A 25528-nucleotide genomic window follows, 5' to 3' on the forward strand; every position below is an offset into this window, starting at 1 on the left:
TCTATCTATCTATCTATCTATCTATCTATCTATCTATCTATCTATCTATCTATTTTAGACAGGGTTTCATAAAGTCCAGGGCTGTCCTTGAATTCACTACCTAGTCCACACTGGCCTTAAACTCCTCATCCTCCTACCTCTACCTTCCAATTACTGGGATTCCAATTACTGTGGTGAGAGCCACCACACCTGGTCAACCACAGTGTTTCGGGGTCCACTTAAGTCTAACATAACTCAAGGGCCAAGTCAATGCAGAAGACAAACATTTATTGAAATCAAGCCATTACTGATAGATCAGGGCTGCAGAATAGACTCTGGGAGCTGAACTACCGACTTTGAGGGAACATTGTACAGAATATTTAAAGAATGAAACCATAAAGCAAGAGAGAGCGGGGGTGGGCTGCAGCACTGTTCAGTCATAGTTTGACATAGGGCTTGAGCAAGGGAGTTTCCTTCAGTCACCTAGGAGTAGGTTCCTGGGACTGGGAACATGAACTTAGTTTGATCCAGCGAGCAAGATGGAGAAGTTGTTCTTGAGATGTCTGGACTCAGACAACTGTCTCCTTACAACAGAGGCTGTTCAGCTATTGACAAGTCCCTAGCTCTGCTAGGGCTTGCGACCTTGAACTTAGTTTCGGATGTGACATCCCAGCAGTTCTGGCTACTCACATAAGCTGTGCGTAGAAACGAGTCCTTAAAGCCCCATTCATTCATTCTCAGGTAGTTTGTGTGTACTACATAATCAACCCATGACTTAAATCTTAATTCAATTCTCAACAAGGAGAATTGAATAAGGAGGCTCTGCGAAGACCAGTAACTATTGGCACCCCAAGCTCCTGGGGCCAAAATATAGTGGAAACAATACTCAAACTTAGTTACTTTAAAACAAACAGTTTTCAATTATCCTGGCTTATTCAAACTTCGGTTCTTACACAATCTTTAAAAAGACTAACTCCCAGCTCGAACTTGGTTGAAATTTTCTACGAAGCTGCCGCCCTAAGGAATGGGTGCTTATTCAACTTTTGTAACTAAATACAAACAAAATAAGGTCATTGAGGAACGCGCTTTTTGAAGCGTTGCCGCCATCATGCGCGATGTCATTCTGGGAATTGTAGTTTTCCTACACCGAACCAGATTCACTGGGAGCCAATCAGCAGGAAGCCAACAGCCACGTGCACCGCCATTGGCTGGGAGCCGCGGCCGCCCGCCCCTTGGCCCATCACTCAGTCTGTAGCAAAGGCGGCCCACGGTCCTTGGAGCGTGAGTGCCCGGCTGGTTTGCGGGTAGAGCTCTTCGGTGATCCTCTCGGGCGGCCATGGCAGAGCCACAGCCCGCGTCCAGCGGCCTCACGGATGAGGCTGCCCTCAGCTGCTGCTCCGACCCGGACTCCAGCACCAAGGTGGGCGGCAGCGCCTCCTTCTCGGCGGCCGGAGCGGACCTAGGGTTCTGGCCCCACTAGGCCGAACCCTAACCCGGTCAGGCCGGAGCTGCAGGCCTCCGGCTTAAGGCGCAGTGGGTTAATCTGGGAAGAAGGTGATAAAGGCCATTGGGGGAGACAGTGCAGAGGGGATCCCTTCTTCAGAAAAGTTATTTCAAAACCCTTGCTTCCCATGTGCTTTAATTTGTTTGTTTTTGGCACGGTGTCTCGAAGCCAGGCCAAATCAGGGACGCATTCCGTGTCTGTGGGTGTAGTTGTCCTCCGTCAGGCACCATGGCTCTTTAGAGAGGCAGTTTCAGAACTCGCATAAAGAGCCCCGTCTGTAACGGGTCCCTCCTAGCCGCACTCATTTTCTGTAGTCGCCTTGCCCCCAACTTTCACTCCTTCAAACTACAGCGGTTATCAAATTTAACCGCCTTTGCTTGGCTTTTGCTGTTGGCTCAAGTCCACACTCTATCCACCGTGAGTCTGCGGAGCGATCACAGGTAACAGGACTTCGATTTGAAGGAAATCTTAGACATCCTCTTCTGGCCCCTTCGTTTTGCAGATACTACCAGTGAGGGGCGTCATCTGTGGCTAGGAGACTCTTTCACTTAACATGACTGTACTTAACAGTCGGCCAAACTCACTCAGGTGTGGTGCGTCCCGGTCTCCACGTGGCCAGAAGTTAGACATTGTGGAGAGATTTATTCCTGTGTAGTCATCTGTGTCAGCAAATACCTTTGCATATATTCATTTATGCATCGCATCATTCTTAAGTACCTTGAAGACTGAATGTGGGCTCTATGCAGACCTCTAGGAGGGGCCGATAGATGATGAAGGACTTTGGTCCCTGCTTGTTCTTTGCCTTGAGGGCTTCGAGAGACACACTGTAGTTGCCAGAGCCTTTGACTAAGCACCAGGTGTGTACCTAGCTGTCTTAGTCACTATAAAATTAAGGCAGGAAGGAAAGCATGAACACAAATTTCCTTCCTTCCTTCCTCCTTCCTTCCTCCCTCCCTCCCTCTCTCCTTCCCTCCCTCCCTCCTTCCCTCCCTCCTTTCTCTCTCTCTCTCTGGGGGAAGTTGTGGTACAGACCAGGCTGGCCTCAAACTTAGAGAGATGCAAGTGCCTGTTTCCCAGGTGCTGGGATTAAGGGTACTCCATCACAACCGTCTCTTGCTGGGCTATTTCCTACAAAGCAAACCCAGATTCTGGGTGTTGTTCTTTGTCAGCCGACTTCCTAGGTAACTAGGAATTTTAGATAGCAGGGCCTGGGGATGTGGTGTGGTAGAGAGCATGTGTGGCTTTGAATTCAATCCTTAGCATCCAAAAAAAAAAAAAAAAAAAAAAAAAAAAAAAAAAAAAAAAAAAAAAAACCAAAAAAAAAAAAAGAAAAAAAAAAAAAAAAAAAAAAAAAAAAAAAAAGAATGAATGAAAGAAAAATCTCAGAGCTTTAAAAACAATATGAAGTCTACATCTTTGCCCTTTGATTTACATTCTGTATTCTCCAAATTCCTCCTGGTTTGGAATTACCGTTTGAAATTTAGTTGAGTTTGGTCATGGATGTACCATGTGGAGTTGTAAAATATCTGGCGCTGTTGAGGTGCTTGGCCTGATGTTTTAAGTTCATTCATAACGACTCTGTGATGTAAAACTCCGTCTTACAGATGTAGAAACAGGTACTGAGTTGACTCCCAGAGAGGAGCCCACACTTCCAGTCTTTACCCTCTCTGCTTCTTAACTCAAATCTGTAATTGTAGAACTTGCTGTAGAGGGCAGGGGCAAAAAGGCCTTCAATGAGTGGAGTTTAGCTTGATTGTGTAGAAACTGCAAGAAGATGAAAGGGTTTTTTTTTGTGGGGGGTAGGTGGTGTTACTATCGTAAACAAGATGAGGACTTCCGTTGCCAAACATGCATCAACTCTGATGGATTTGGGATTAAGGAGCCCTTGGCTTCACAAAGCATTCTGTGTGTTAGTTACTTCTGTTCCGCTGTAACAGAATACCTGCCAAAACAGCAAAGATTTATTCTGGCCCACAGTTTCGGGGGCGCATCCCACGATGGTGGGAAGACAGGGTGCTTTGGCGGTAGGAGCGTGAGGTTGCTGGTCACATTGTGTTTGAAGCTGGGGAGCAGAGGGACGAGAGTGTGGTGCCTGGCTGCCTTTTTATCCGTTCTGAAAGCCTAGCCCATGGGATGGTGCCACCCACACCCACATCCTTGGTTAAACTCTGAAACTTAGGTGATTCTAAATCCAGTTTCAAGTTGTCAGCGAAGACGAACTGTCACAGTGGGAGCACAGAGGAGATGGGGTTTTCCCAGGTCGCGTCAGTGGAGTGATGCAGACATAGGATATTTGGAGCCCTACCTTTGAATCCTCATATCCTTGATTACTCCCATCTTGGCAGGGCTCCTGGGGCTCACGAAAGGAACACTGTGCTGTTGTGAGGGCATAGTGAGATGAAATGTGTCATGCTCGTCTGTGGCGATAGAGCTCAGGGTGGTATTTAGCAGACGGTGGTAGGGCTGTGTTTTGATGGAAGGGATTTCCACACCCAGAATTGCTCAGGGGAGATTCCAGGGGAAGGGAAGGGAATATCTTAGCAGAATGTAGCAGTGGGGTGGCAGAAGGGTGCTGTATAGCCTGGGTTATGGTGGGAGTCGCACGAAGCAGGGCTGGCCTGGCAGACTAGAGACCAGTCATGAGAGAAGCCTGAATGTCATGTCCAGGAAGGCTAGGCTGTGATTTTCTGTAGTGTAGGTAGTAGGTTGAGGAGAGGGAACACAGAACAGTAATTGGGGTACTCAACATTTGAAAACTCTGGTGATGTTTATTTTTCTCAGCATCTTACAAATATTCCTACTTGATGAGCTTGGAGTGTATGTGTATGTTGAACCCAGAACTTTACACTTGCTAAGCATGTATGTGCTCTGAGACTGAGACACATTCCTAGGCTAGAGTTATACTACTGTATTATACACGCATGTAATGGAGATAAATATACATGTGTTGGGAGAAGAGAACTCTTTTTCCTAAGTGATAAGCATTTGACAGAGAAAATGACTGGAATAACCGGTGTTAGGGGGCAGTGGTAAAGACATTGAACAAGTGGACAGTAGACAGATGTGCTGTGGGCGTCGGTCCACAGTGAGACTCCTAAGCAGTGAGAAGCCAGTGGATTGTATTGTTGGTTACGTTATAGAGAGTTTTGGGTGATTGTTCAGGCAGCAAACTGTCAGTTTTCTAACTTTTCTAGCTGCTAACATGCACTTTCTATTTACTCAAGTAGCTAATTTTATTCCTTCTTAAGTCTCTGGTGGGGTTGAAGACCAAATAGTTACAGTTCCACAATTAAGTTTAAGTTTTTTAGAATTTAAGAAAAAGTTTTTATATAGATAATACCAATAATAAAAATTTGTTTAGGTATAGAACTCTAAACTTGTCAAGATAGGGTAGATAATAAAGATACTCTCTCCTAAATTGCCAAATGCACTTGGACTGGACATTGCACAGGTAAATCTTACCTAATAGGTTTTATAACTTTTATAATTATTGTATTGAAAGAAAAGGAGCCCTTTATTGGACTTAAAGGGGGAAATGTTGGTATAATGTTCTTGTGGAATGTGTACAGTTTACCCTTGTTCATGCAAATGCTGATTTCTCTGTCTCAATATCTGGTTTCAATTAAGACATTGCATTGTGATGTTTATTCTAAGCATCACCTGTCTCACATTTGTGTAAACATGCCACTATTTGAAGCGAGTGGGAGAGATGAACTAGACCTAAGATATGACTAAAAGCAAGTATAATGTGGGAAAGCTGAATGGTGATCTTAGGTCTGGTTCATCTCTCCTCATGGTTCCAAGTCCTCTCCTCCCCCATCTCTCTTCCAGCTTCCTCCCACTTGCTTCTCTGTCCTCCCCTACCGACCAGGATGTCCCACCCTATTTTCTCCATTGCTCAGCATTGGCTGGTTATTTTATTGACAACACAGAGAACAAATGGTGGCGTGTTTACACAAACGAGACAGGTGATGCTTAGAATAAACATCACAATGCAGTGTCCAGATTGACACCAGATAGTGGGGGAGAGAAATCAGCATTTGAATGAGCAAGGGAAAACTGTACATAGTCCACAAGAACATTATACCAACAGGATTGATTTTTTTTTTTTTTAATTTAGGATTTTTGATTCTAGAACTATCACTCCAAATTGCATTTGAATAAGCCTGCAAGAAGTACAGACCAGTCCAGGGAAATGACTTGAGCTATGCAGTGATTATTAGGAAGGCTAGAAGGAGGATTCCCAGGAAGGTTAAGCGGGCAAGGAAGTAGAATGCTTAGCTTGCCTTGGGTTAGAACCTATTCCGTTCCCCTTAGTTTTTGATATGATTGAATTCAGGAGACTGTTAAAGGGAAGAAGCAAGGGAGATGTCTCCCTTAGCCTGACAAGGAGTGGCTGAGGCATTCCTCAGAATTAGGCCGTGCCTGCCCCAGCTGCAATCCTGATACCCTGCACAAGCGGGTGTGATGATTAGGCATAATTCTAGGGCCCAGTAGCTAGGCAGCCTAGACTAATTGGTGAGCTACAGGCCAATGAATATTCTCTCTCTCTCTCTCTCTCTCTCTCTCTGTCTCTGTCTCTGTCTGTCTGTCTCTCTCACACACACACGCGCACACACACACACACACAAAGCCCAAGGTGGACCTCTGGCTTTCACACACCAACACATATGCATGTACCTACTCACAGATGAATGCCTACACACAAAAGAAAAAAAATTAACACAGCTCAAATTTTATAAAAATATTCATCATGCTGTACTATTTAGGAAATAATGACAAAAAAACAATCTCAAGTACTTGGAACAACTGTGATTATTTTCAATTATTTTGAGCCTTTGGTTGGTTAATTAAATTCCCAGGTGTAGAATTCATGGATATGAGAGTTTACTAAACTGGCAGTGTATTATTCACAGGCCAAATGAGTAATATAGACTGCTATGTGATCTTACAGTTGGCCAGATGTAGAGAAGAGTTAAGAACTGACATGGAACTTGAAGAAAAGATACAACAGATGGAGAAAGAATAAATTACAACCAAAGCAAACAGTACAGACCATGCCACTAAGTTGAAAACACACAAGCAATGAGTCCAGGTCAATGACAGGACTAACCTGCTTATGGTAGATGTTGACTAATATTCCTAATAGATTATGGAAAGAGAGTGAATGTACCTTTCCAGACTCAGGCCCTCAATGTATCAGAGGATACCTGCTCATATTGATGAGGACCACCTTCTTTAGAGTTGACCTACTCTAATGCCCTCTCAGACCCAGGAATAGTGTTTTACCCATTATCTGGATATTCATTATCTGGATATTCCTTAGCACAGTAAAGGTGATGCATGAAATTAACTGCCTTGCTTCCTGTACACTAAATCCTACACTGAAACTCCAGGTGGGAACTCAGAGCTGAGCTTAGAGGGTTGGGCTGGGGAATGCAGGTTTGGGAACCAAAAGTAATAGTGTAATATAGGACCTCTGGGCTCATTTTATAACAGTAGCGGCAAGACAAAGTGGTTTGCTCTGGGCCAGGCTTTCTACTAAGCACTTTCATACATTACTGAATTTGTACTTCAGCTCAGCCACAGAATAATTGTCTTTCCCAAAAGATGAAGACAAATGGGAACAGGTTTGAGGAAAGTAATGGCTCCCTCAGTATCTTAATTGTAGAGCCATATTATTACCAACTCTAAAAAGACAGGTAGGTAGGTAGGTAGGTAGGTAGATAGATAGATAGATAGATCGATCGATCTAAATAGGTAGGTAGGTAGATAATTCCTCTCACATATTTTTCCTCCCTTTTTGTGAGAAAAGAAATGCCTTATGATTCTGAAGAGAGGACAAATAATGTTGGATGTAGCCAGGGAGACCTGAGCGCAATCCCCAGGACCATTGCAAAAAAGCTAGGCACAATGGTGTGCATTCCTAAGCACAGGATTGAAGAGGCAGAAATAGGTGGATCCCTGGAGTACTCTGGCAGCCTCAGGCCAAATGAGGTCCTCTCCTCCACATACATGGACACACTTGTGCATGAGCTCCTGTGTACACAAGGACACGCTACACAAATACACAAAGTGTGTGACCTCACAGCCATGTAGCAGTCTCATAGGAGTCTACTGGTGCAAAGCCAGGGGACTGGCAGATCTTCGTTCCTAATGGGAGGGTCTAGAGAAGCACCGGCTTCCAGCTCTGGCTGTTGCCTGATCTCACTTTTAGTGGTGCAGGTGACACCCCAGTTTCCTTGCTGGTTGTCAGAAATGGGACTCTCTGTGGGACTGCCCCAAATAATGACATGGAGACCTTTTATATTTATTATTAGCTGAGGCACTATATCTGGGCAGATTCTCAGGTCCTCTAACTCGATGATACTTGCCTGGCCTGTCTCCTGCCACGTGCCTCATTACCTCTCACTTTTACAGTCCCGGCAGGCACCCTGTTTCTTCCTCCTGCATCTATCTGGCAACTGTGCCCACTTCCTGATTCTTTCCCAGAGTTCCTATCTCTGCCGGTGGTCCTGCTTCTCCTTTCTTGCCTAAGTTATTGGCTGTTCAGCTCTTTATTTAACCAATCAGAAGGTGATGAAGAACAGTGTTTACAAAATAGCGAGGCAGGAGATGCTTCATAAAAATGACAATACCAAAGACTGGCCCGTACTCAACTCTCTGGGTACAGAAGTCAGCAGTCTTTCACACTCCAGCAGCCCTCAGTGGCCAAAATGGTGGTGAACTCTCAGGCCCCACAGCTTACTCTCTCTGACATCCTCTGCAACCCCACCTCTCCTCACCTTGTTTGACATGTCTCTGACCCTCTTCTGTCTCCTGATGCTTTTAAGGCCTCGTGCTCGTGTCATTGCACTGAACCACTTACCTAACTAAGGCTGATCTCTCCCTCTTTTTTTTTTTTTTTTCAAGATTTATTTTTAAGTATGTGCATCATGCCTATTTGTGTGTAGGTATGTGCTTGTGAGTGTAAATGCCTGTGGAGTTCAGAAGGAGTGTTGGATCTCCGGGAGCTGGAGTTACAGTTGTGAGCTACCCAGTGTGGGGTTCTGGGAACTGAACCCAGGTCCTCTGCAAGAGCAGTTTGTGCTCTTAGTTGCTGAGCCGTCTTTCCCACCCTGATCTTCATATTTTAAGGCCATCTGGTCAGTTAAATTCTTCTTCAGAGTTCCTTATAGTAGAACCCAAGTTAATGTTTGATAAGATAATCTGGAGTGCTTAGAGCTGACTCTGTTTCTGCAACCCCCCCATCTCACACCCCAAGAGCTAGCTGTAGTGCCGTGGCCAGTAACCAAGCCCAGTGGGGTGGAAGAGGCTGGCTTTCTCTCGTGAGACCTGCCAAGGAAAGCCTTTGGTCTCAAAAAGCGCACATCAGCTTCTCCATGTGCTTTGCCTCCCCATGAAAGCACAGTAATTGACAGGGAAGCAGCAGGCACTCACATTCGCTGGGAGAGGGAGATGCTTGCTATTTTTGTAGTTTCAGGATCTTGTTTCAGTCTCTGCTTAGACCAGCATCTGACATGAAAGTGATTTCACTGTAATCCCAGAGTCACTTTGTAGGTGTCTTGATAGCTGTGTTGAGAGGGGAGAACCAGGTCAGTGCCTGGACAGTGAGCTGCTTATATCTCTCTTACCTGATTGTCAAAGGGGAGGACAGTTTTGGATGTGAAAAGGCAACCTAGGTCCAGAAACATGGAGCTTTGATCCAGCTGCCTTCTGCCAGGGTGCCATGTGGCTTGGTGAGAGAACCAGACCACCAGAGCAGCACTGAGGCCCAGAGGCAAAGCTTTATTCAGGGCATGGATTGCTGGGCTGCCCCAGGAGAAGGGAATACAGCGCCACCAAAAAGGAGTTTGTAGGTTTTTGCTTTTAGTTGGGCAGGAGCATGTTGAGGAAAAAGGGATTCTGCTGTAAGCAAAGTGGGGCACCACTGTTGGCACTACTTTGTAATCTCTATTTTATTTGTGTTTCTTATACCTCTACCTCCCTTCCAATCTCCCTACCCTAGGTAGGAGAGAAAGGAAGTTAGAAGGGAAAGGGGACGTAGACCTCTTTAGACTATTTCCAGGTGGTTAGGGTATCCTGTTCTTGAGCAAGCCCAGTCTCAGTCATCAGTATATCTAGCAGTCCAACAAACCAGCAAACAGCGAAACAGCAGCCTTCTTTGTCGGTCTGTCTCTCTCCTGGTATTTATACCTGAAGAATTCCACTAACTGCAGCTGGTAAAGACCATGTCCTTCCGTGACCTGCACGGGGCAGTTATCAGCTGTGGACAAACTAAAGGCGGCCCCATATCCCACACTTGGGAGTAAAACAAAAATGTTTACATAACATAACTGAGTTTTTAAGGAAACCAAAACTTCCACTGAAAGTGTATTTCAGTGATTCTCCTTCCTCTTCTTCCTTCTTCCCGTCCTCCTCCTCCTTTCTTTCTTCTTCATGGCAGAGTTCTCTGTGTAGCCCTGGCTCTCCTGGAACTCACTCTGTAGGCCAGGCTGGCCTCTAACTCACAGAGATCCACCTGCGTCTACCTTCCGAGCACTGGGATTTAAGGTGTGCACTGCTGCGTTATTTTCCTCGCTGCTGTGATAAAATACCCTGACAAAAGCAACTTGGGGGGGGGGCTTATTTTGGGTTGTAGTTCAAGTTACACCCTATTACGGTGGGAGGTCATGGTGGCAAGAGCTTGAGGCAGCTGGTCACATCACAGCCATAGACAGGTGTTGTTTTTAACAAAATCTCTATCGGTCTATTTACCAATGAAGACTTGAGAGCCTGATGCTGGGGTGAAACCCGCCTCAGCCCAGAAGGAAATCCCTCCTTTTCCTACACTGTCTGAAAAATCCTCCTTCAAACTGAATGTCCTGCCCTTCTACTTCCTGTGTGTCTCTCTTACTCCTGACTCTCTTACTCTATGGTTTTTTTCTTAATAATCCTACATTGTCAACAAGTTGCTTGCTCTGCCTCTTGACCTGTGTTTGACATTATTTAATCAGTTCAAGATCATCCTTGGCTAGATAGTGAGTTCAAGGCCAGCCTGGACTACTTGCAACCCTGAAGCATAAAATAAAATGGTTACTGTACCTAAAGAAATCAGCTCCTAACCAAAGTGTTACTAGTAATTTAACACTATGAATTTATGTATTGTCTACCCTTGTTTCAGTTACACCTTCTGTGGAAACTGAAGATTTTCATAAAAATGTTAGCATACCTTTTTTCTTCTTGATTCTTCAGGAGCCTAGGGCCTTATAAGGTCACATAGTTACCAGTAAATGGATAGACACAGAGAACCTACATTTGGCACAAAGGAAGAGTGAGAGTAGCTTCTCAAGGCAATTTCTTTCTGCAAAGAGTGTTCCAGAACTGGCCAGGCAGTGGTGGCACACTCCTTTAATCCTAGCACTCAGGAGGCAAGTGAGGCAGGTGGATCTCTGAGTCCACAGAATGAGTTCCAGGACAGCCAGGGCTACACAAAGAAACCCTGTTTCCCCTGGTAAATTTTAAAAACCCTGTCTCAAACCTCTCCTCACGAACAAACAAACAAACAAACAAACAAACAAAAGAATGTACCAGAGCACAATTATTAGCAAGCACTCTGAGGCCAGAAGCACTCTTGGTTTTTACAGGAAGGCAGATAGATGGTGACTGTCTTTTCCCCATTGGCTGGGATCCAACCTTTTTCTGATTGACTTGTTTAAAAAGAATTCTCAAAAAGGAAAGGCAGAGGGGTCATGTGATTCAGGCCATCAAGTTCTGGGAGGGCAAGAGGGAGGTCACTTCTCTAACTAATTCAGCAATGGTGTTTATACATTCATCAAAAAATATTATGGAGTGGGCATGGTAGCTTACACCTTCAATCCCAGTATTTGGAAAGTAGAGTCAGGCTGATGGATCTCTGGGTTTAAGGTTGGCTCAGATTTGCATAGTGAGTTTCAGGCTCGGTGGGGCAGCATGAGACCTTGTCTCCAAGGGAAAGAAAAAATTATAGAAGTTGGAGTCTTTGTTATGCCAAATAAAGTTGTTTGGTTGCTCAAAATGCAGCTAGGGAAGGAATGCACTTGTTAGCACTTTATTTAGAGGCTAGTGATCACCTCAAGTCCCATGGAGGGGGGAAGTGCCAGGAAAAAAAAATTGTTTTGTGGCACTGGGGAGCCTCAGAGGGATGATGTGGGAGTCACTTCAGAATTGTCACTAAAGCAGGTGCTGAGGCTCATGCCCATAACTACAGCTCTGTGTTAAAGCTGGAAGGTCAGGAACTTCAAGGCCAGTTAGTAACACAACAAGTTTGAGGCCAGCTTGGGCTGTGTGAGATACTGCCACAGGAACCCCAAACCAAATCAAAACAACCACAAAGTTCCCCCTAAGCCTTAGGGACTAACGAGCAGGAAGGCCAGCTTTTTCAAATACTGTTAGTTGAAGGGCATTCCTGGAAGGCAGCTCACTGGCCCTCAGCTGCCCCACCCTGTAGCCTGCAGATGGACAACCCTGGGCAGAGAGCTTGGGAGTATGAGTGCTGGTGTGGGAACTGCTTCCTGGAGGTACTCTGAGGCTGGAGACAGGGTTTCTCTTCCTGTGTTCTGTTTGTATCAAAATGCCGAGCTGTTGTAGTTATAGAAAGCATGGTGAAAGCTGATAACAAGTGTGTTGAAAGTTAGACTTTTCATGTATGCTGTTGTTTCTCCTTAGGATTTTCTACTGCAGCAAACGATGCTAAGAATTAAGGATCCTAAGAAGTCCCTGGATTTTTATACGAGGGTTCTTGGACTGACGTAAGTAAAATATTTCTTAGCGCCTTAATGTTGAAAAACACAGTGTTGGAGAATGTGGCTCAGTGTTGGAAGGAGAGAACTGAGACCCCCAGAGTTGTCCCCAAACCTCCCTGTTTGGTACAGGAGCCTGAAAGGAGGCCTGACTGGACAGGGCTTTGGTTAAGTTCTGTTTATGTGAGGACCAGGCTCAAGGACCACAAAAGAGAAGGCATACAGTTTCATTTTCCCTTCTGCCCGAGAGCTGGCCAAATGAATCATCCTTGTTCAGACCCTTCAAATGCTTGGACTGACTTTAGCCCCATTTGCTTCTGAAATCATGAATGTTAGAACATAGCATTTAGAATGTGAGTGGATTTATTTTAAGCCAGCTCCTGGTTCATGTGTACGGCTGTATTCTTTTGCTAAAGATGCCGTTGCCCCAGGGCTTGCGATCCTCTGAGTGTTTTGATGCGCCGAGCTTTCTTTTCCATCAGCTTTACTCAGGTATAAAGGATAATTTGGCTCTTGTTGTTGTTTGTTTGTTTGTTTCCTCAAATAGCTTGAGGTTTTGGATAACACATAAACAAGTAAAGGAAACAATCTTTAATTTACCGCCTTTTCATTTCCTTTCCACCAACTGTAAAAGAATAGCTCAAGTAATACAGCTGTATTATATATACTTAGAAAATGTGGCCAGTTCTGAAAAATATAAATCAAAGAGGACTAGCTCTCTTCTCCCCAAACTGCTTGGTTTCTTGTGTGTGTGTCTTCCAGAAAAAGTGGTTTTCCATATGTGTACAGCGTATTTAAAGGACAGAGCGGGCTGTGTGGTGGTAGTGCACATCTTTAATCTCAGCACTGGGAGGCAAAGGCAGGAAGATCTCTGGAGTTTGAGGCTAGCCTGACCAAAACCAAACCAAACCAAGCAATCAAACAAACAAAAGAACTAGACAGAGTGAAAGCAAATCTACCAGATACATGGCCAGGCACCAAGCCTGTTATTCCCTTGAGTCTTTGCAGCAGATCGCTTTCACATAGCTTATGTCCTAAGAAACTAATTTCTGGTCTCAGACCCCAGAGCCGGCACTCGGCAGAGCTGAGTCCATGTGCAGTTGACTCCCCTGTTGACCTGTTTTTAAAGAGCTCCTGGATAGGGTGCAACTTGACACCCACCCAGCTGGGTTCACTCCTGAGTGGAAAGCAAGCTGCTTCCTTTGCTTCTGTTCCCATCTGATTGGTCATTATGTCTGGTGCAGTCACTTTCGTAGGGGCAGAGATGGCTTTCCTGATGGTTCTCTTTGAGGTGTTTGATCCTTTATAGAGTAAATTTATTTGTGGCTAATTGATCCATAAATCTAGTGGTCCAGGCATATTGGCCACAGGGATAAGTAGATGAAAGATTGGACAGAACTCTGGTGCAGGGGCGTGCGTCAGTTGGTAAAGTGCTCGCCATGACATACGTACCTGCAGTCCTGTTGCCTGTGGGACAAAGATTCTGAGCCTTTCCTGTACGCTCAGTAGGCAGAGGCAGGATCTCTTTGAGTTGAGCCCAGCTTGGCCTACTTCCAGGCCAGCTAGGGTCACATACTGACGCTGTCTGTGAGGTCGAAGGTGCGTGTAAGACTGTGGACAGCAGTTGAGCGAGGATGCCCTGCGTCAGCCTCTTACATGTACCTGACACTGCCTGTGCATGTGCCCGTGTGTATGCACACACAGATGTGGTGCTTCTTCTCGGCTTCAGGCACATGCTCTCGAGTATGAACAGGGTCATCTCTGAGCGTAATTAAATCCTCAGTAATAAAAAATTATATTATGTGTATTGTTCTGCTTGTGTGTTATCTTAACAAACTGTAACTTCTTATCTCCTTTAAACCTCGGGACTTATTTGCTCTTCCTGCCAAGCCTCCCCTCATCCCACTGACTCTCTTAAGCCTACAGACTGATTAATGATTAAACCTTTGGAGACCATTTCTTGCCCTCTGCTCCCTTGCTTGTCCTGTTGTCACTTTCTCTGCATTAGATCTGCATAGCTGGTGCTGGCTGCTCTCTCTCACTTGCTTGACTCCTCTCCTTCCTCCTGGCCCCTGTTTTAGCTCTGCCATGTTGAAGCTGCTCCCGAAGGACCTTTCCATGTCCTGTGACCTTTCTGAGGTCTTAATCCTGTTTCACCTTTCTGTAGTATTTGAGACTTTAACCCCCCTATTGTTTTACATTCACCCTTTCTGTGATAATAATCTGCCCTTCTCTCCTGTCGCCCACCCTCAGTTTCTTTTCCTGGTGGGCTTTGAAGAACTCAGATGTGTTTACCTGAAAGAATGATAGGGAAAGGTATTATATTGTTCACTGAAGCAAAGCCTTAAAACAGCTTCCCTGTTTTATAAATAAGCCCAGTGATTCTAGCTAAATTTCATTAAACTTGAATAATTGCTTGCTGATTGTGCTGGCTCACCCTTGGAAGCCAGCACTATCTAGTGAGTTTGAGCTAGCCTTGGCGACACAGTAAGGTCATGTCTCACAGAACATTAAAAAAGGATTGATGACTCACAGACCCCCGACCGACATACCTGGATACACCTTGGGGTGCAGTGGGAATGAAGAAAGAACAGACACTGAAGAAACATACTGGGGTACAGGAAAGCTGGGGTCAGGTGGTCAGTGAGCACTCTAATGGAGCGGCCCCAACTACAGCAGCAACCTGGAGCCTCATTGTGTTTATTGTATCAGTAGACGGGTGGGCTGGTCTCAGTAGGAGATGCCTGTAGGCCAGCAATCTCAGGCAGTAAACATTCTGGAGGAAGCTAAGGTTGATAGCTTTTGTACACACTGGCCTATTATTTGTAAGCCAGTACACTGTTAGCATTGTCACCTGGACTACAGGAAGGCTTTGTCATCCTGAGCCTAGGGATGTGTCTGGGGTCCAAGCCTTGACCCTTGATAGGACCCTTGACGTGGCCATGCCCACGTCAACAATACATATTCACTCAAGACTTCACACCATATATAAAGGCCAAGGTCAACTTTTGGTGCTGTTTCCTAGGAACCGAACATTTATTATTGTTATTATTTAAGATTTATTTATTCTGTATACAGTGTTCTGCTTGCGTGTATACCTGCACGCCAGAAGAGGGCTGCAGATCTCATTATAGATGGTTGTGAGCCACCATGTGTTTGCTGGGAATTGAACTCAGGACCTTTGGAAGAGCAGTCAGTGCTCTTAACCTCTGAGCCATCTCGCCAGCTCATGCACTTTGGTTTTTGAGACAGGGTCCCTCACTGGTTCCTGCTAAGCTTGCTCGTTAGCAAGCCCCCAGGGCTGTGGCTGTCTCGGCCTTCCCTGCACTGCTATTGCAGGCACACACAGCCATGCTTGGCTTTTCACACGAGTGCTGGGGCTCAAACTCAAGGCCCTCATGCTTCTATGGCAAGTGCTTTACTGACAGCTGTAAATGAGATCTTTTCCCCACTAATTTTTGCCCATGCTTTTATCACTATGGTAATTACATTACATATAGCCCTTATTCCTAGTAGGACTTAAGTATTATGTTGTATTTAGTATGAATCAGCGTTTGCTATTGTAAATGACTCTGGCTTTTCTTTTAATTCCAGGCTCCTCCAGAAGTTAGATTTCCCTGCTATGAAATTTTCGCTCTATTTCTTAGCTTACGAGGATAAAAATGACATCCCCAAGGATAAGAATGAAAGAGTAGCATGGACGTTCTCCAGAAAAGCTACACTGGAGTTGACACAGTGCGTATGCATTTTTGTCTCTTTATATATCCTAGTTTTTCGTAAGGTATTGTAATTTAATTTAATTTTTTGTGTGTGTGTGTCCAGCAGTCTGAATCAATATTTATTTATTTAGAGTTTTGGTGACCACAATCATGGTGTATGATTTTAGGTTTTTCTGTGTCTTCTCGCTATCCTGGAACCACTCTGTAGACCAGGCTGGCCTTGAACTCAGAGAGATATGCCTGCCTCTGCCTCTTGAGTACTGGGATTAAAAGTGTGCACCACCCCTGCCTGGCAATTTTCAATATGTTATTCTTAGGGTATCTGTAGGGCAAAGAGAACATTTTCTTTGGGAGAATATTAAGACCCTGACACTTCAGAGAGACTTGCCAAACTATAGTTTATTAATTTTGTAACTTAAAGATTTTTTTAAGATCTTCTGATATTCATGTTTTTATGCTTTTATTTTGCTATGTTTTTGATCCAGAAATGCTATAGAATATAATAACGAACATTCAAATTTTAAGGCATTTTTATAACCTCACCATTTAAAAGCACAGAATTAAGGATTTCCCATTTCTTTTACTTTCTTTACCCTTTTCCTTGCATTTTTTAAGGGACTAACAAAGGCGCCTTTGACGCAGTATGCCTGTGTTAGTATGTATCCCTTTATTCAGAAAGACTTGCTTAGGTGGCCATCTCAGAATCTAGTCCATGGATTTATTTTGATACTTGATGACATATCTAGAACTTAGTGTAGAAAGTGACAGCTGCTGTGATCTTATTTTTGCTCTTATCCAGGTGCCAGAGTCTGAGCATCTTTTTAATCTAGATTTGCCAGCTTGCCCTTTCTGCAGGTGGAAATTCAGTGTTTGTGGTATAGGAGCATGCATATAGAGTAAGACCTCAGAGAGATCCCCTTCATAGGTTCTTCAGAGACTGTAAGTTGTTATCTGAGGCAAGGCTCTTTCTCTCAAGAAACAGAACCATCAGATTGGCTTACATGGTAGAGGTGGGTAGTCTCATCAGTGGCTGTCTGCATGCTGGAGAAGCAGAGAGCCCAGCAGCTGCTCCATCCACAGTGCAGGATGCCTCAGTGGTCCTGAGCCGGGGTAGAAGGCTTGGAGCTTCCTAGAGAACCACTGGTATGAAATCCATGACAGAAGGCCAACAAGGTCGAGTCTGTTATCAGCAGAGAGCAGCAGCAGCAATCGATGCAGGACAGTTGGATGGTGTTACTCATGTTGACGGTGGGTCTTCCTCCCTGGAAATTCACCAGAAGACACGCTGTGAGATACCTCTGCTGGGTAGATTCTAGATCCCTTAAGGTGACAGCTAAGAGCAGCCATCACAGATTGTTTTCCTTTCCTCTGTAGCAACTGGGGCACTGAAGATGATGACACCCAGAGTTACCACAATGGCAACTCAGACCCTCGGGGATTTGGTATGTTTGCCTCTTTGTATGTGATGTTTGTGGGTGTGTGTGATTTTGCATGGTGTACAATATCCCTAATTCTACTTCCAGGGAATTTGATTTCCTCTTCTGACAGTAAGCCTAGGACATGAGCGACCTAGTTTTCACACATAATTTAGTAGGGATATGGTTATTTTTATTTCTTGGAAATTTATTTAGCAGCTATTTAATTTTAGTATTAGTCCAAACATTGTGTTTACTTTCTCATTATATCATTCTGTTAAAGTCAGTGTATTGTGTTTCCAGTAAACCTTGTAGGGCAAGGGATAGAGCCCACTGCCTTGCATGTGGCAGGCAAGCGTTCTACTGCTAAACTGTACCTCCATCTCCCTCTCGGAGAGTGTTCACTTAAGAACAGTGGTAACCATGGCTAATAGCAACCCCATTTTCTGGTAGTGCCTTGTCGAGGGGCTGAAGAGATGATGAGTGGTTCAGAACACTGCTGTAGTTGTAGAGGACCTGGGCTTGGTTCCCAGCACCCACACTGTGGTTCACAGCCATCCGTAATTCTAGTTCCAGGGAATTGATGCCGTCTTCTGACCTTGTCAGGCGCTAGCACATACATAGTACATATACACACACACAAGCCAAATACTCATTACACATAAGACGAATAAATCTAAATAGATGTCCTGTCAAGATGACAGAATGAAAGCTTTGGTTGTGTAATGTAGTGAATGCCGACAGGTAACCCATTAAATGTGAATACATGATAACTTTTTTGGTATAGATTGTTCTAACAGGTTGAACTATGCATTAGCCAGTATTGATTTATTTAAAATAACAATTCAAAGCAGCTATTTCATCATAACCAGCTAGTCAGACAGCAGTTAGTTCTTAGGTATATAGATTTTGAACCTAGTTAACTCTTTTTCCAGGGCCTTGTATTTTGAAGTAAGTTTTGGAAGCCATTTGTGGCATTTGGGTACAACTTGGGTAATATTCCTTTCTATGCTGTTTTCTTTTTGCGGGACTGTCATCACCAAAGGTCACATTGGGATTGCTGTTCCTGATGTCTATAGTGCCTGTAAGAGATTTGAAGAACTGGGCGTCAAGTTTGTGAAGAAACCGGATGATGGTGAGTCGGTCTGTTGCTCACTGTGTGGACAGCTGTGTTTGGTGAACACCTCTACATGGCTGTTGAGATCATGTGACTAGAGGCAGGTGATGGGAGGCTCTTTCCAGCAGGTCTAGCGGCAAACGAACGCAACAAGAGTACCTGCCTCTCTCCAGAGAATGCAAAGACCATGTTGTCTGGCTTCACCAGGGAATAGGTGTAGGATCTGGAGAGCCATGGAAACCCCACCTCCTTTTCCCTAGCCTGCCACTTCCTCTCATTGGCTTCTGGCTTTCTAGATTTCAGGGTGTAGCTAGGTGCTCCTAAATGAATTCTGTGAAGTGGAGATTGTTGGTAATATAACTTTGCCAGCTTAATTTAGTGAATAATGGGTATTTTTCATTTTTTATACAGTTATCCATGCTAATGCTTTGGATATGTGTCTTGAAATAGCATACATCAGGATTTATTGTATCATCATTATTATACGATTTGTTCTTACCTCTATAATTTTTTTAAAATTCATTTTTAAACTTTGGAAATAGGTTCTTGCTGTGTAGCCCAAGCTGCCCATGAACTTGTGCTTTTCCTGTTTCAGCCTCCAGAGTATAGTGTGCCACCAAATTCAGTTGCTATTTTAGTTTGAGACATTTCATGAGCTGAAGCAGTAAGTAGTTCATTGGTAGAGTCCTTGCCTATCCTACATTGGGTCATGGGTTCAATTCCCATCACCAAAAAAATAAACAGAAAATCTAAAACCAAGCAACTAACCAAACACACACAAAAACCCAGAGAAGAAGAAAACATTTCAATAGAATTGTTTCAAGTAAAGCATTTGCGAAGGAATCTCCTCACTAAGAAAGCAGCTTCCCTTCTGCTTACATCTCTGCTGTCACCTGGGTTGGTTTATTGATTTTTTTTTCTTTTTCTTTGGTCTTCCATTTTTGCAAAGATACTATAGTATGGTATCATGAAATCTTTTCTCCATTTCTCTCTTGAAGCATTTTTCAGACTTTTCCTTATTACCTCAACCAGGACAGTTTGCAAAAGTTTTTGAAGTTACCTTTCTGAGACAGGGGCAGGGGAACGAGACACAGGCGCGTGAGCTCTGCTAAGAAGCCCAGGTTCGTTCCCTTCAGTCTGGAAAACACTGCCTTAATGTCATTCTGCATACAAGAGCCCTTGATCAAGTAGTGTTTCTTTGTACTTTATATTGTTTTTTTCCTGGGAGCTTTTTTGTTTGCCAGTTACTAACTTTCCTCCACATTATCTACCTATTCTGAATTTTCCATTTTTTTTCTTTGTGCCTGTGTGTGGTGTGTATGCTTGGTGTATATGTGTACATGTAAGGCCTCAGTTGACAGCGGGCATCTCCCCCGAGTACGCTTCACTTTATTTAATGAGGCAGGGTCCCTCTCTGAAGCCTGACCTCCTGATTTGTCTAGTCATTACCATTTTCAGTCCTTGGCTACCTAGCATTTTCTTTGTCTTAGTAATACTTCATCGTGCTCATCACTTATACATATCTTAATAGCCCTTTGTCCATTGTTTGTTTTGTTTTGTCCAATATTATGTCAACATAATATTTCATGTTGAATTCAAATCTATAATCCATTGTTCTTTTTGTTTTTCTTAATATATAATTATGTTCCTAGATTATGTTAGTTTGGCCTCTGAGCTATTTTTTCCAACAACTGTAACCCATTGTAATCCATCAGGCCACGTGACTGGCAGACTAGTCCCTAAGGATTCCTGTGAGCTCAGGAAGACTGGCTGGATAAGCCCTGGGCCGAGTTTCCTGCTACTGGAAATGACAGCTCTTCCTATCAGAGGCTTTTCCCCCTCAGCCACTGTATCTGGCCCTGTTGTGGATATAGGGGGAGAGTACAGGAAGTCAGCAGGCTTACTCTTTCTGGCCTTCTCACCAGACAAGCTCTGTGTCCCCCTTCACTCTTGAGGACATCTGGGAATCAGTGGAGCCCTCCCTAGTGGAAAGGTGGGAGTCGATTGCCTTGGGGAGGTGGCGGCAAACATCCTGTTTATTCCTGCACAGCCACACATTCAGAATTTACGTTCTGATTCCGAGCTACCTTCTCTATGGGTCAGGTTACATCACCACTGCCATGCTCACCCACTCTTCCATCATCACTCCAGAGATTGCTTAACTGTGTTCCACCCTCTCTTTTTCACCCCTATTTGTATTCCTTGACCTTGGGGTCAGTAGGCAGACACAAGAGTCAAATGAATTCAGCATCCTAGTCCCAAAATAAATCAATCTCCTGGGCCACATTCATACATCTAAGTGAACAACTCCATCTCGGTTACAATCCCCAGGAGTCACAATCCGATTGACAGGGCTTTGGTTACCTAGTACATTGTTTAATAGGGTTTCCATGACCCAGGCCTCTGGGGTCTCCGCTGTGTGCAGAGGCCACACTGCCTGCTCCCTGGAGCACACCTCTATCTTCTTTCCCTTCCTCAATAATTTCTGTGATTGGTGACATGGTAATCTCAAAGTGAGGCAAGGACCTGGCACTTAACAGAGCTGTTTCCAGCTCCTTCTGGAAGGTCGCAGTCCAGGCATTAGGATAAATGTGGTACCACTGTAACGAAAACTTTCTAGAATGAAAGCTGTCGACAGTGTTTTTTCATTCAAGTGCAGATTACAGTTGTAATAAAGATGGGTTTTTTTTGTTTGTTTGTTTTTTTTAATTGTGCCTCTCTAGTAATGAGAAGTTTTTGTTATACAGGTAAAATGAAAGGTCTGGCATTCATTCAGGATCCTGACGGCTACTGGATTGAGATTCTGAATCCTAACAAAATAGCAGCGAGTATTTAATTCTGTAAGAATGCTCCTTTGAGGTGTTGGTGACAATGGGGACAAGAAACAGCGTAATTCAAGATGCTGAGGCACCAGACACATCAAAGACTGGTGGATCTTCGCTCCAGTTCAAATCTTTCTGAAATCCTTCTCATTGTCCTGTTTCAGCGGGTTTTGAAAAACTTCCCCTCCTGTTTAGTCAACCTAATTTTCAAGCCACAGTTTTATCTTATGACCTTGACAAAGTTGTGTGACTTTACTTTCTAGATAATAATTAGAACAGTTCCCTTTAGAGACTACATTTGCTACCGCCTGTCTCTTAAATGACTCAAGTCTGTTTCTGATTCATCATTTAAAATTTTGTTTTAACCGTTTTCTTTTTTTGGGGAGTGCTACCTTCTGGGGTTTCAGTTCCTCAGAAAAGACTTTTCATAATGGAAAGTAAAGAACACTGAAAAATGAAACTTCGTGCGTACTTCAAACAGTGTAGTGTTTATCTTACAAAAGAGAAGGTAGTCCTTCGAGCAATTCTGAATCATGCTGACAAGGACACTGATGGAAATCCTAATTATTTTTTGTATGTATATGTATAAAGTACTTTCAAAGTTCAAGGACTAACCAAACTTTTCTGGGAGTGAGGAGGAGGAAGGGATTAACTTTACCGGGTGCTTAGACAGTGGGCGAGGCTGTGGCATGCTTTATGTGAATGAATACTGCAGATACGTGTGAACAGCAAGCAGCTAGACCACAAAGTAGCCTGATAGGCCTGAGCGCTCGGGTGTCATCGTTTCTTGCAGCTGGATTATGTCTCCCGGTACCTTCCGTGTTAGTCCTCTCTTGGGAACCTTGCAGTGAGTTTGGCTTTGTGCCCTTGGCTGTCGGGCTTGAACATCGTAGCAGAAGTAGCACAGACGTCTATAGTACAAGGCTGCTCTAGGGGCTGCCTGTGTGAGTGAGGCTTCCCGCCGGGTCTTCATGAAGCTGTGAGCACTTAGGATAAGTACGTTCAGTGATAAGTCAGACATCAGGAGTTCTGTGGTCGTCCCTGCTGACTGACAAGTGATGGATTCTAACAGGCAATTTGGAAAACTTGTGACTGAAGGATCAAACCCAATTTGAGGTCAAACAACACGGAAATGTTCTGCAAGCTGTAGTGGAAAACGTGGATGGACAATGTCAAGTTCTTTCTTTTTGGGGTGAAAAGGATTTACGTGAGCAGTTTAAACAAATCATAGACTAAAATAAAACTAACGCTGTTTAATATGTAAAGTTCTGTGTAGTGAGTCCTTTGTGTAAAAGGTTGCGCTTGAGGGCTGAAAGAATTTGAAAGGTCTTGTAAGTTCACGCTGAACCAGGGACACACAATTCTGTACAAACTGTAAGCCAGGTAGTTTGTATGGTGGAAGAACTCTGCGAAAGAAAATAAGAATTAAAGGATTTCAGGGCAATTAAGTACATTCAGAAGAAAGGCCAGATATCAAAGGGCGGGCCACAGGGGTTTATGACAGCCAGTTTCAAATGTCCAGTGCCCAAATCACCAAGTGGATTCTAATACTGGACCTACCCAGTTCATCTAACCATTTGAACCTTATTTCGGGGGGTGGAAGGGGTGTTTGGGGAAACTGCTTGCTAAGTGAATCTTGCCAAAAGGTAATCGTCATTCCTTAAGTTCATTCCTGTATGCACTGGGCGGAGTGGGGGGATGTCCATGGCCAGGCCTTGGCAGGAACTGGAACAGTGCACTTTCAAATACACTTGCCTGGGAAGAATGGATGGGGGCGTGGGACTCTGCTGCCCCATGGCGAGACAGCAGTACTCTGCTAGCACTCAGTCCCCGAGAGTGCTGCAGACCTGCCCATGTGTGCTGGGACTGCCACAGCATGGTGCTTAAAAAAAGCCAGGGCCTGAAGAATCACCGTGGCTTCCCCATGGAGCATTTGGACCATGACTTTGGTCATAATTAGGCTGCCATAACAAAAGTACTGTAGACCAGGTAACGGAAACATTTATTTTTTTGTACTGCAGGAGGCCTAAACATTCAAGGTGAAGCAACAGCAGACGCAGTGTCTGGTGAGGGTCCTCCTGACCAACAGGACACTGTCACTGTCTATGTCCTCACACGGTAGAAGTTTGCCAGAACGCTCTCCCCATTCCAGAAGGCTCCACCAGAAGTGAGTTGCCTTTTAGAGAGTTCATCTGAGTGTCATGTTGGGGAGTAGGACCCCAGAGCTTTGCATAGCGTATAGTACACAGAACTTGACAACGTGTCTGCGGAGAGGACTGTGCTCCCGAGATGCTGTTGGTTCATGGAAAGGCCCAAAAGCGAGCAGTGCACAGTTGGCCAGCAAGAACTCCAGATGTCTCCAGCTTGCTCATCCCATCACTTAATGTTTTTTTCTCTTTGTGTCTATAAACATCAAAGATGGCTGACACCAGTCTGAGTGCTCCGTGTGCGTCAACAGCGTCTGGTGAAAGAAACCTGGGCTTCCTCACCTGTCTAGATAGAGGACTGAAGACGCTCCCCAAGGCTCCGTAGCCGAACTGTCATCTCTCTTCTGCAAGACCAATATTATGAGATGTTAGGTATTTTATAGACTTTTGCAATTGGGGTTTTCTGATTTTGTGTGACAATGACGATGAAAGTGAGGTTTTGTATGTTTAGGTGGAAGGCCGCAGGTGAGATGCCCTCTTACCTCATGGCCTGCTGAGCTTATGTTTGTCAGGTTTCTCTGAAAGAAGTGTTTTCTCTCCATACCTCCTTTTCTTCACTGTACTCTTCAGAAGAAAATTATGTGAAACCCCAAACTGGGGAATCACATATCACTTCTTTGAGAGGAAAAAATAAATCCAGATTTTACTTAGCTGAATACTCTGGGATGGGACATGCCAACCATTTTGGGATGTTAAAGGTCTCTATTTCTTATTCACTAAATACCACTAGTAAAACCAACTGAAAATGGCCCCCACACATTTCCAGAATAACCCCTAGGGGTCAGTACTGCCCTGCTGAAACCACTGGACTTAGATTCTGGTTTCTTCAGAGTGGAGTGTGATCTAACAGCATTTACAAAGGAGTGGGCACAGTCTGTGCGTCATGCTTTCCTGCATATACAGGGGGGTATTTTTCACCTGTGATCATCAGCAGCATATCTGAGCCATTTGCTTTTGGGAGCACTTCTCTACAGTTTTACATAGTGTTTTGTTAAGTTGCATACTTAATTACGAGGCAGCTAATGGAACATGTTAGTAATGGGCACATTGAGCAGGAGCAGCAAGGAAACAGTGACACCCAGAAGACACAGAATGGCCAGCTAGGGACAGTTCACTATGCTCAACCAGGCAGCGCTGTTTGATGGAGAAAATGATGACTCAGTTTGATCTAATCACTAGTTAAGAGAAAGTGTGCAGCCTGGTCTACAGAACGAGTTCCAGGACAGGGCTACACAGAGAAGCCCTGTCTTGAAGCCCCCCAACCCGAAGAAAAATAGAGGCCTATTGATGTTGCCATATTATAGAATATTTTTAAGTGCTAATATCCAGGACTTTCTAGAGCTGTAATGAAGCAAATGCTTCACCACACAGTGGGGCGGGGACAGTGTCAAGAGCGGTTGCTTTTGCAGAGGACCTGAGTTCAGTTGCCAGCACCCAGGCTGGGTGGCTCACCTTTTTAAGACTGACACCTTTTTCTGGCCTCCCCACTTAAGTGTATACACACAAACACACACACACACACAGAGCAAACAATTTTAAAATAAATATATATCAATGCTGTGGCACTCTATCTCCTGAAAATAATCAGGGATTGCAGCTTGTTTGTATTACTTTTTTACAGTTGCAAAAACAAACAAAAAAACAAAACGCCTCCAATGAGGAAATCGTTAACTTGATATACCCATAATCTATTCTAATGACAGTTAAGCATTCAAATATTATTTTGGACCTGAAACATTCAAAGAACAATGAAAAATACCGTGAGGTATTATGTGGGAAGACAGAAAGCAATCTACATATATCATGATTTTGACGTTAGTAAGGAAAAGAATCATAGGAATCACAGAGAAATATACCAAGTTATGGTCACCGCTGGCTGCTCACTTATCTTCCTGATATTTTTGTGAATTTTCTAAGTTAATCTGAAATGAGCAAGTGTTGCTTTCCTTTTATTTAAATTTATTCTTATTTTATGTTCATGGGTGTTTCGCCTGCTTATATGTCT

At 44.1% G+C, this 25528-nt stretch overlaps 1 protein-coding gene across 3 annotated transcripts; it reads left to right on the plus strand.

Annotated features, from left to right (window-relative positions):
- The first annotated feature begins 1227 nt into the window (after positions 1–1227).
- Positions 1228–24173, plus strand: Glo1 (glyoxalase I). Of its 3 annotated transcripts, XM_055607115.1 has the most exons (7): positions 1228–1399; positions 12170–12252; positions 15838–15978; positions 17337–17404; positions 18423–18512; positions 23338–23483; positions 23735–24173. In XM_055607115.1, exons 1-6 carry the CDS (start codon positions 1316–1318, stop codon positions 23436–23438), a joined length of 567 nt encoding a protein of 188 aa, XP_055463090.1. In that variant the 5' UTR covers positions 1228–1315; the 3' UTR covers positions 23439–23483; positions 23735–24173. The 3 variants fall into 3 exon arrangements, with proteins under 3 accessions (XP_055463090.1, XP_055463089.1, XP_055463091.1); XM_055607114.1 differs by having other exon boundaries at positions 23338–24173; XM_055607116.1 differs by lacking the exons at positions 23338–23483; positions 23735–24173 and adding an exon at positions 21242–22581.
- Positions 24174–25528: the final 1355 nt, after the last annotated feature.

Source organism: Psammomys obesus, unplaced genomic scaffold (genome assembly GCF_907164565.1).
Source record: "Psammomys obesus unplaced genomic scaffold, mPsaObe1.curated_primary_1811, whole genome shotgun sequence".
In the NCBI taxonomy this organism is placed as follows: domain Eukaryota; kingdom Metazoa; phylum Chordata; class Mammalia; order Rodentia; family Muridae; genus Psammomys; species Psammomys obesus.

Excerpts from the sequence above, each read along its gene's own strand:
- Glo1 (XM_055607114.1), top strand. The coding sequence starts at position 1,316 with ATGGCAGAGCCACAGCCCGCGTCCAGCGGCCTCACGGATGAGGCTGCC. Across the intron at positions 12,253-15,837 it reads ACGAGGGTTCTTGGACTGAC|GCTCCTCCAGAAGTTAGATT; the intron begins GTAAGTAAAATA and ends TTTTAATTCCAG. Across the intron at positions 15,979-17,336 it reads GCTACACTGGAGTTGACACA|CAACTGGGGCACTGAAGATG; the intron begins GTGCGTATGCAT and ends TTTCCTCTGTAG.